Below are 10493 nucleotides of genomic sequence, written 5' to 3'. Positions count from 1 at the left end.
TAGTTCCCCTCAGCAGGGTCCTTCCCATCCCCCGGATGAGGAAATCGAGGCTCAGTCACTGCAGCCGCCGCAGGGAAGAGGTGGCCTTGGCGTCCTTAGGCCCAGATCTCTGGCTCAAGCACGTGGCTTTGTGGCCAGTAGAGAAAGGGACTTCTTAAAACCCCAAAATACAGGAAAGGTCGTCTGGTGGTGGCTAATGTCACAGCGAGGGTTCATAAAAGCCATTTTACTGTTCCTGTTTGTTCCTCCTGGCACCACAAGGAACACAGAAGCAGGTCACCTTGAAGCAAGAAGGTGGGGGGCCAAGTTGGGTCTCCAGATTGGAGCCCACGGAGGGCAAAGGTTGTCCTAAGGTCACACAGCCAGTTTGTACGGGCCACCTCTGGCCGAGGACTGGGGGTTTTGTCTTCTCCCACCCGGGCATGACCTCCAGGGGAGAATCCTGGCAATGGGGGGGCCCCCCTGGCCTAGGACACGGCCTGGGGGTGGGCTGGAGCCCGGCACTGCTGAGGGAGGTGCTCGCAGCGGCCTCAGTGGGGCTCAGGACCCTCGGCCCCCCGAGAGGGAGGGCCTTGCCGATCCTCTCTCCTGTGGATGTAACTGGTTTTCTTCTCTCTCTCTCCCTCCCTCCCTCTCTCTCTCTCTCTCTCTCTCTGCGTGTTTCTCTTTGCTGTTTCTGTCTCTCCCACCCCCTGCGCATTCCTTCCCTCGCCCACCCTATTTCTGTCGCCTGCGCCTGCGGCTTTGGGGGCGTCCCATTCTTCTACCTCCCCTTCTGGCCTGGTCCTGCCTGCTTTCTCGCTGTCTGCCCCAGGAGGTAGGTACACGGCTGCCCTCGCTCCCCGACACCAGACGAGGGGAGGAGGCTGGGGCTCGGGCTCCTGGGCCCTGGGCTGGCAGACAGGCTCAGAAAGCGTAGAGCCCCACGCCGGGGGTGGACCAGTTCCCGGGCCCAGATGCGCCTGTCCCTGCTTGTCTGTCTCTTCCCACGCATCGCTTTGTCCTAGGCCCGCCAGCCCCGCCTTCCCTCTGCTTGCTCTGCCTCTCAGTCCCCTCCCCACCCTCCCAGAGGCCCTGTCCCTGTGTTGAGCCCAGGCCCCCTCCCGCTCCTTCCCTTTCAGGGGGTCGGGTAAAGACGTGGAAGCGGCGCTGGTTTATCCTCACAGACAACTGCCTCTACTACTTTGAGTACACGACGGTGAGGACAGAGCCAGACTATGCTCTGGGTCCTGGGGTGGGGGCCAGAACCCCGAGTCTGAGGGAGGGGGGTGGCGGGGAGGATTTGGAAGGCTAAGGCCTGTTCAACTTGCTCTTTCAGGATAAGGAGCCCCGAGGAATCATCCCCCTGGAAAATCTGAGCATCCGAGAGGTGGACGACCCCCGGAAGCCGGTAAGACCCTCTCTGTACCCCTTCCTGCCACAGTGGGGGCCCCTCTAGCCCCCGGGCTGGCTCTTAACCTGCCGTCCCTGCTCCCCTGTGTCCGCCCAGAACTGCTTTGAGCTTTACATCCCCAACAACAAAGGGCAGCTCATCAAAGCCTGCAAAACGGAGGCCGATGGCCGGGTGGTCGAGGGGAACCACATGGTCTACCGGATCTCAGCGCCCACACAGGAGGAGAAAGACGAGTGGATCAAGTCCATCCAGTGAGCCTGGGCTTTGGGGTCCTCGGGGAAGTGGGGGGCTGGGGCCCAGACTCCCTGACCCTCACCCTGGGGTCCCTCCCCTCCGCAGGGCAGCTGTGAGTGTGGACCCCTTCTATGAGATGCTGGCGGCCAGGAAGAAGCGGATTTCTGTCAAGAAGAAGCAGGAGCAGCCCTGACCCCCCGCCCCCAACTCCGTTATTTATTACTGAGCCGCCCCGCCCACGAGGCCGGACCCGGGACCTGGGGCTGCGGATCCTGGTTCCCCCTTTGGAAAATTCACCACCTCTAGCTCCTCTCTTATTTGTAATTAACACGCTGTTGGTAATCTTATTAATTATTGAACCGCTCCTGGCCTGTGGACCCCCTCATTTCTTGGGGTTGACACAGCCGAGGTACTTGGCGGAGCCAGCCAGTCCGCCCCATCTGTGACTGACCATGACCGTGACCGTGACCAGGGCCAGGGGTGCCACTCTGGGGAAGGGTGCCATCCAATTGGGTGGCCCCCTGGGGGCCTCTGGGGTGGCTCAGTTCTGGCTGCACCCCAACCCTGGAGTAAAGGGAGACAGTTAATGTGGCGGGAGTCGGTGTTGCATGGGACCTGCCCTGGAACGCGGGTATTCTGGGTGATGCGGGTATTCTGGGCGACACGTATGCTGGGCAAGGTCCAGATCCACCCTGGGTGTCACCCCCATCTCCACCCTCCTCAGTCAGACTTGTGATTTGAGGGGTGGCAAGTAACGCCTGACGAGCTCGTGAGCTGGGCTAGTGCTTCTGGGGAAAACCAGAGAGCTGGGAGGCTACGCGAAGGGCAGACGCGGAGGGAAGAGGAAGAATGCCCCCTCCCCTGGGTGCGGGAGGGACGGACTTGGTCTCCCTGGGGTTCGCCAAGAGGTGGCTGGAGTCGGAAGTGGGCGGGACCGGAGGGGTGCCCCCGCTTCTCAGCCCGCGGAGGATCGTCCTTGTGAGGACAGGCCACACCAAGCAGCGATAGCGCTGGGAGCCTGCGTTTCTGTCGCATCTCCTTTCCTGGGAATCCGCCAGCCTCCGAAGTGTAAGGACCACTTCCGTTGGGGTTTGGGGTGCTCCTGAGGTCAAGGTCCGGGCCTGTCCCCTTTTACTCTCCAGCTTGGGGCATGTGTGGTATCCCCACGGAGCAAAGACTCGTGGATCCCGAGAGGGGTGATTGGCAGGTTGGGGGACCCCACGTCATTCTACGCGGAGATCTGTAGCTGTGGTGACTTTAGTACAAAGAAACCACGACCCCGGGCGGGCCGGGGACCAAGACTCAGCTAGAAGGGAATCCTGTCGCCCGGGTCGTGCCCGAGAGCAGTTTCCCACACGCAGTGTTCCCATTAGGCTGGGGGGCAGCACCCCGAACCTCGGGCCTGGGTCCCGGCCCTGCCCTTGGCCACAGGCATCCGCAGACATGAAGGGACCCTGAGTACAATAACACTGCCTCCCCAGCAGGTGGCGCACCCTTCCCTCGGACTACGATTCCCGGCAAGCCTTGCGGCGCTCGCCCCCTCAGCGGCGGGAGAGCCAGTCTCGAAGTCTTCTGGGAGTTGTAGATTTTCCCAAGACAACGCTATCAGATTAGCCTGGTCCCCAATCCTTACGCAGGTTGGGAAAAGAGGCCTTGACTGCTTCAACCCTAGTGGCTGATGGGAAATAGAGTTCCCGACTCCTCTCAAAGGTCCCACGGGAATGGAATCATCAACGCCAGGTCGTGGGAAAGGAGGTCCTGGGGAAAATAAAGGGTCCCACCCTTATTCCAGCCTGTCTCGCTCTCCTCCATGGAATGAACCCAGAGGTGCTGAGCGCCTGCCCTCTCCTGAGTGGCTCAGTGGAGAGGCCTTGGAAGAGCATCCCAGGCAAAGGGAGCAGCGCGTGTGGAGGCCAGGAAAGGCCTGGGGAGCTGGAGTCACTTTCAGCCGGGCCGGATCATTCGGCGCCCGGACAGCCACGCTAGGACTTAGGATATATTCTCCGCCGGTGGGAAGCCATCCCAGGGGGTGGAGTAGGGGAACGATGTATTCGGATCGAGGTTGTAGGAGAGGCCTCTGGCTGCTGCAGAACAATCTGGAGATGAGCTGGGGCGATAGCAGGGAGGTGAGTTAGGAGGCTGGAGAGGGGGGAGAGGCGGCTCCACCTGCGGCGTTTGGAAGAGCCAGTGGGACTTGCTCAGGGCTCGGATTCTGGCCTTGGCAGTGCCATTCCCTCAGCGTCAAAGAGGGGATGTTTGGGGGGCAGGGAGGGAGAACTCAAATGATTGTATTTGGGGCAAATGAAGCGGGACGCCTGTGGAACATTCAAGCCAGACTCCAGTCACCTCAAAATTATCCTTTGGTACCTCCCCCTCTCCCATCCATTTTCTCAAAGACCGCGATTCTGGCTTCCGACTCCCTCCTCTCCCGGGCCCCCTAACGCCCAGGGGTACAGGTTGGTTGTGTCCCTCCAAAACTCCCCTGGGGAAGCCCTAACCCCCAGGACCTGGGGACGTGACCTTATTTGAAAACAGGATCATTGCAGATGAAATCAGATAGGACAAGGCCATTAATGTGGGCCCCAATCCGAGGCGACTGGTGTCCTTCCACAAAGGGACATTTGAGACGTGGAGACACCCAGGGAGAACGCCATGTGATGATGAAGGCGGAGATCGAGGTGATGCATCTACAAGCCAAGGAACCCCAACGATCGCCAGCAAAGCCCCGGAAGCTGGGAGAGAAGCAAGGAACAGATCCTCCCCTCACAGCCCTCAGAAGCAACGAACCCTGCTGACACCTTGACCTTCGACTTCCGGCCTCCAGAACTGTGACAGGACGTCTGTGGTCTAAGCCACCCAATTTGTTGTACATTGTTAGGGCAGCCCTACTGAACTAGTACATCCCTCCTCTCCGCCCTAAGACCAGGAGTCTGCAACCTCACCCCCTGCCTGGCTTAGCTCCTTCCACGCAGCATCCACCCTGAGCAGGTGTGTCCCAAGGTCAGTTTGAGCACCACCAGGTCGCCTAGCAGTGGCAGTAACAGGAAGAGGCCACCACCTAATCCTCTCCCTCCCCTTCTCCATCTCCCACGACTTCTAGGTGACCCTAATGCCCCCATCCCCTTAAGCCAGGGATCCACAGCATCCCCGCTGGGTCCAGTCTTCTGGTCCCTTCCCTCCTCTCTCGTCCAAACTGCATCCCTCAGATATGCAAGTGGATCTGGTACCAAGGTGACGGGGGACAGGCTGCAGCCAAGAATCAGAGACGCAGAGGGTGGGGGTGCGGGGGGGGAGGAGACAGATGGAGGCAGAATCAGTCAAGAGTCAAGAGAAATCGAGAAAAAGACATCAAGACAAAAACGCAAGGCAGAACATAATAGACACAGGAAGGCGACAGGAAGACACAGACAAGGGGGAAAAGTACAGACAGAGAAACTCAAAGAAATAGAAACAGAATTAGACAGGAAGAAGGAGGCTGAGCAATAAGGCACGAATGGAGAGACGGGGAAACAGCAAGACGGGTGGGGGCCGGGACTGGGCTGGGGAGACAGGGGGCTCACAAGGACAATGCCAAAGATGCCCACGGAGAGATTCGGTTAGGGGGAAGGCAAGATGTGAGCATGTCAGGGAGGTGGGTGGTCACGTGGAGAAACAGGTGAGCTGAGGCAGAGCCACCAGGGGCAGGGAGATAAATCCTGGTCTTCGAGGGACAGGCAGCGCCGTTCTGAGAAGCCAGGAGGGATGTGGTCATCCGGTGTGCGTGCCGGTCACTTCTGGGCACGCCCCCTCACCAGCCCTGGCCCTGGCACCGCCTCTGGCCACCACCACGGGCCACCTGGTGGACACACGGCTCTGACCGCAACCTGCCATGTTCCCCAACCCTCGCCGGCTCCTTGTCACCTCTTGAACAGCAAGTTGAGGCCGCAGCCGAGGTCGGTGATGCCAGCAGCAGACAGGACATGGAATCCAGGGGAAGCCAGGGCCCCTCTGCCTTTCTGAGCCTTGATGTCCCCGTCTGTCAAACGGGGCGGTGAGGACGGCGGCTTCTCCTGGGCGGCACCCACTCCCTGCAGCCACCCCTTTTCGCTCCCTGAAACATACACAGGCCCCGTGTTCCTCCAAAAAGTTATTTTTGTCTTTTTTAAATAATGTGAAAATGCCACGCGAAGGTTTGAACCAGAGGCCCCCCCAGGGGCCAGGCTGGGGCGGGGAAGGGGAGACGCGAGATGGGGGGGTCCAGGTCCCCAAAGCCTGCAGCCCCGTCTGGGGCCGGGAGTGGGTGAGGAGGGGCCTCCGCTGTGCCGAGGGGCTCCAGGCCCGAAAGAGTTCAGTTCAGTTCCAATAAAGGTGGCTCTCCAGGGAGGGGCGAGGGGCTTCCTGCCTCATTTGGCACCGAGGGGGTCAGGGGCGTCAGGGGACCCGTCAGGGAGGCTGGGGGGTGGGGGGCCAGGGCCTCCCGTTTGGCACATGGTGGGGGAGGGGGAGGGCCCAGCCTCAGGGGCCTCCCCAGAGGCGGCGTCTGTGGTGGTGGCAGTGGCTCCGTCATCCACAGAGGATTCTACTCTCAACCCCTCTTCTGGGGGTGCGGGGGGTTCAGGTCTTCGGGAGGTCAGTTCTCCACGGGGCCTGAGGACAGAGGAAGTGGACAGAGAAATGGAATTACTGGGCAGATAGACTCATGGCCTCTGGCTCACTCCGAGTGAAAGCAAAGGCCTCACTGTGGCCCACGAGGCCCACCCCAGGCTGCTGAGCCCCTTTTCCACCCTCACCTACCCCCTCCCCTTCATTCACATCCTCTGTAGCCACACTGGCCTCACCGTTCCTTCCGGGCCCCAAGCACAGTCCTGCCCCAGGGCCTTTGCACGTGCGGTTCCCAGTGCATAGGACCCCATTTCCTTAGTCCTTCCCTTGTAACTCGGGCCTGGGAGGGAACGCCTCCTCGGAGGCCTTCCTCGGCCATTCACCATCAGGGGGGTGCCCCCTCGCCCCGCCCCCCACAAGTCACTCTATCTCACTGCACTGTGGTTGGCTTTCTTCACATTCTTCCTCGGCCATCGTCGAAGAGCTCCCCGTCCGCTTGTCCCTCTAGGACGTAAGCTCAGGAGGGACAGGTCTGTGTTCGGTCACTGTTGCATCCCCGGCATCCAGCACAGGGCCTGCCGCAAAACGCCCTCCCACCGAGCTTTCCCGTGACCCCTCCTCTCTCAGTGGAAGGAAGCTCCCCTCCCCTCCCCCACTGCACAGGTCCAGAAAACCAAGGTCTGCGGGGCGGTGCATTTCGCCTCGCTCTCCACCCCATACCAAGTCGCTGCCCTCACTCTTTGCCTCCAGGCCTCAGCTTCCTCCTCTTTAAATAGGAAGCGTGACCCTCGAGTCCTTTTCAAAGGTGTGGGGAGACTGGGATACGTGGGGTCACTCAGTACCCAGGGAACATCGGTTCAGGGGGCGGAGCCGCACCGAGCACAGGGGTCTGAGGAGGAAGGGAGCCCCACCGTCTTACATAACACAGGCTCCCCCATTTCTTAGCCCAGCCACAGGGGGACTAGCTGCTGGCGGAATGAAAGGGACTTAGGGTTTCACACGTTCAGGCCCTCCCTCTCCCCTCCTGGTGATTAAAGGTGAAGTCATTTTCTCTGCTGGCCCTGCCGGCCTCGGCCATGACTCACCACTTGGCGGATGTCCCCACGCTCTGGAACCCACCACACCCTGTCCTTATGGGGGCCTCAGAGAAGGCCTCTGGCAGGATGTGGCATTTGGGGTGACACTTGAGGACAAAGCCAAGTGAAGAGTCAGTCCTCGGTCCCGTCCCTCCTGCCCTCGACTTGAAGTGTGCTCCTCTCTCCCTCCTGGCCCTTGGCCCCGGCCTCCCTCCCAGCCTCCAGCTGGCCCCAAGGGGGGTCCTATGCCACCCATTGCCTGTCACGGCCCTCGCATGACTCTCTAATGCCCCTAGGACCAAGTCCCCACCTCTCAACTCACTCTCGGGCCCTACGTGGCCGGCCCTGCCCCCTCTCGCCTTACCCCGTCTAAGTAACCCCCAGACACACTGCATCCCTTCTGCTCAACTGGCCAAGCTCTCTCCTGCCTCAGGCCCTTTGTGCAAGCTGTCCAGTCAGCTAGCTCACTGTCCCCTTCCCCTTCACCTAGTTAAGGACAACCAACCCTCGAGTCCCTGGTTAAATGCCACTTCGTGCAGGGAGACAAAGCCCTTTCTTGTCATCTGCTTTCTCAGCAACTGCTGCAGGGCTGTGGGGTCAGTGTCTGGGGGCCGGGCAGGTCGGGGCTCATTGAGTCCGCTCAATAAACATCGACTTAGGTGTGGTAACAGCTACCACAGAGACCACCGCTGCGTGACGGGGCGCCATGCTTTGTGCATGGGGAGGATTAAGCCATGCGACCCCTTCAACGATCTCATGAATCCAATCCCGTTCTCCCCATTCTGTAAACGAGGAAACTGAGGCACAGAGAGGGAAGCAGCAGGGCCGACGCGTGGACTCGGGCACGGGTTGGGAAAGCGGGAATGGAACCCTTCCCTGAAAGGGTCCAGTCGCACCTCCTACCTTCTCAGCTCTGTCCTACCGGGACACACGCACCTACCGACCTGCCCCGCCCAGCGCAAGCCCCGCCTTCGGGGCTGTTCTCTGGAGCGACAGCAGGAGGCAGCAGAGGGCCCTGGCCTGTGCGCTCTCTAGCCCCAGCCCTGCCGGTGAGACATGGCTGTGCCCTGCTCCTCGTTGTGAGAATGGCCTTCATTTCGGGACAGCCAGGAACGAAGGGTGACGCGCCCCCTCCCAAGGTGGAGGTGAGGATTAGCCATACGGGGTATGTGAGACACCACGAAAAAGGAACTGGACGAACGCTGACTACTGGGGAGGGCACGGACTCAGAGGCCAGGCAGACGGACGGGTTTGTAGCCTGGCTCCTCATTCCTCTCTGCGCCTCGGTTTTCTCTTTGGTAAAATGGGGATGAGATTAGAATCCACTCCACGGGATCGAAGGAGGATTAAATGGGTTAAAATGCACCAAGCATATGGCAGGGGCTCTGCGAGTACTCGCTATTCTTATTAGCAGTGCGGCCATTCCTGGCCAGGTTCTCTCGGCGCTGGCTCATGCAGACCACCAGCTCCTCTCTCTCCTTGTCTGCCTCTGATCGACATGTGCCCCGGAACACAGGATGGGGTCAGGATCCCGCAAGTGCCAGGCGGGAGCATGACCGAGAGAGGGGCAAAGATGGGCGAGACTCAGAGGAGATCCTTAAAGAAGGGGACACTGAGGCTCACGGAGGGGCCTGCGTGCCAGAGCGCATCTGATGGACACCGCCTGCCTGGTCTGAGCTGGTTCCAGAGTTGGGTGGGATCTCAGTGATGAGCAGAGAGTGTTGATAGGGGAGGGAGGAGACTGAGCAGGGGGGAGGCAGGGAAATTCGGAGTTGGGGACGAGAATGTGGGGAGAGAGATGGGGACAGAGATATTGGCGGAGTGGGCGATGGGCAGAGTCCAAAGCACCGTACCTGCGGGCCGGGCGTCGGGGGCCCGGGTGGGGGGGCCCGGGGTCTCCAGTGCAGGCGAGACGGAGAAGCGGGAGAAGCACAGGGGGGGGCCTGGCGGGGGCAGGAGGGGGAAATCCTCCGCCCACTCGAAACTGCCTCCTAGAGGAGAGACGGGTAAGGGAGGAGAGGACGCTGTCAGACCCTCAGACCCTTCTGGAGCCCCGCCTCAACTTCGGCCCCGCCCTCAGACCCCACCTCCTCCCCAGGCTCCGCCCATCCGCTGCCGGAGCCAACAGCCCCACCCCTAACTCCGCCCCGCCCGCCCCTCACCAAAGCCGCTGTCGTTGCTGGGAAACCCATCTCCGGGGGTGACGGGGTGGGGAGGCGTCGGGGGCGCTGGGGGCGTTGACGGGTCCGTATCCCCCTCGGAGGGGCCCTGGACGCTCAGCTCGTTGGTTGGCGTCTCCTGAGAAGGCAGATTAGGGGAGACGAGAGGGGGCGAACCGTCACAAGCCACCCACCGCATCCCAAGAAGCAACAAACCCCGCTAACGATTCTTGGGCTTCAGGAATCCCAATTCACTACTGCCCGCTCTGGAAATAGCTGGAGCCCCTAATCTTCCTTATCTCTTTCGAAGCCTCAGGTCAGCCTTAACCCCACCCCACCGAGGCTCCTCCCCCGACTGCGGAGTCCCGCCCACAGCGAAGCAGCCCATCGCAGGAATTCTTCGCTTGCTCCTAAACCGGAAGCCAACGCTATCTCTCTATAAGTCCTGTCCGTCCTACCTACCTCCTGCCATACCTACCTCCAAGATATCGATCGCAGGAGCTCAAATTCGGGCCCCAGAATTAACTGTTGCTATGGTCCTCCAAACCGCCACCCCATCCTGAGCACCTTCCGACCCTTCCCTGAGTCCCTAAGCCCAGCCCTCCTGGGGTTTTGTTTCAGTGGCCCAGGCCTCAGCTCATGAACCTGTTCCCACTCATCTCAGGCCCCGGTTTGCCCCGCCTCAGGTTCATCCAGACACGGCCCCAGTCCACAAGCACCACCCCGCCCTCCCTTGTTCTTTTCCACACTATGCCCCCAGCGCTAGCCCTACAATCCTCAACCCATTTGCGTGGGCCCCGCCGCAATTCATTAGCTCAGCCCATCCTGAAACCACTGCAAACCATTTTAACACTACGAGCCGCACCTCTTAAGCCCTACCTGCAGCCTCTCTATGGCCCTAATGGGGAAGAACCGCTCCATCCTGAGCCAGCCCCTTAGCCTTGCAACACCACTAGAACACTGGTGTACAAACTCGGCCCCTAACTTCATTAGGCCCCGCCCCCACCAACCGGGCCCCGCCCCCACCAACCGGGCCCCGCCCCAATCCTC

The 10493-nt window shown here is 60.7% G+C and overlaps 2 protein-coding genes across 3 annotated transcripts in view; one reads left to right on the top strand and one right to left on the bottom strand.

Moving 5' to 3' along the window:
* Positions 1 to 1992, top strand: part of CYTH2 (cytohesin 2) — a 7346-nt gene extending 5354 nt beyond the window's left edge. The window contains exons 9-12 of one of the 2 annotated variants that reach the window (XM_006905061.3): positions 1122 to 1198; positions 1319 to 1390; positions 1490 to 1644; positions 1733 to 1992. In XM_006905061.3, coding sequence (XP_006905123.1) covers positions 1122 to 1198; positions 1319 to 1390; positions 1490 to 1644; positions 1733 to 1820 — 392 coding nt within the window. In that variant the 3' untranslated portion in view covers positions 1821 to 1992. The other variant, XM_025048621.1, reaches the window with a different exon arrangement.
* A 3746-nt stretch (positions 1993 to 5738) lies between these two features.
* Positions 5739 to 10493, bottom strand: part of LMTK3 (lemur tyrosine kinase 3) — a 17411-nt gene continuing 12656 nt past the window's right edge. Inside the window, 4 exon segments of the mRNA XM_025048835.1 lie at positions 5739 to 6253; positions 9138 to 9275; positions 9447 to 9582; positions 10323 to 10395. Coding sequence (XP_024904603.1) covers positions 6237 to 6253; positions 9138 to 9275; positions 9447 to 9582; positions 10323 to 10395 — 364 coding nt within the window. The 3' untranslated portion in view covers positions 5739 to 6236.

Source organism: Pteropus alecto, unplaced genomic scaffold, assembly GCF_000325575.1.
Source record: "Pteropus alecto unplaced genomic scaffold, ASM32557v1 scaffold41, whole genome shotgun sequence".
Classification (NCBI taxonomy): Eukaryota; Metazoa; Chordata; class Mammalia; order Chiroptera; family Pteropodidae; genus Pteropus; species Pteropus alecto.
This window is presented reverse-complemented; position numbering and strand designations above follow the sequence as displayed.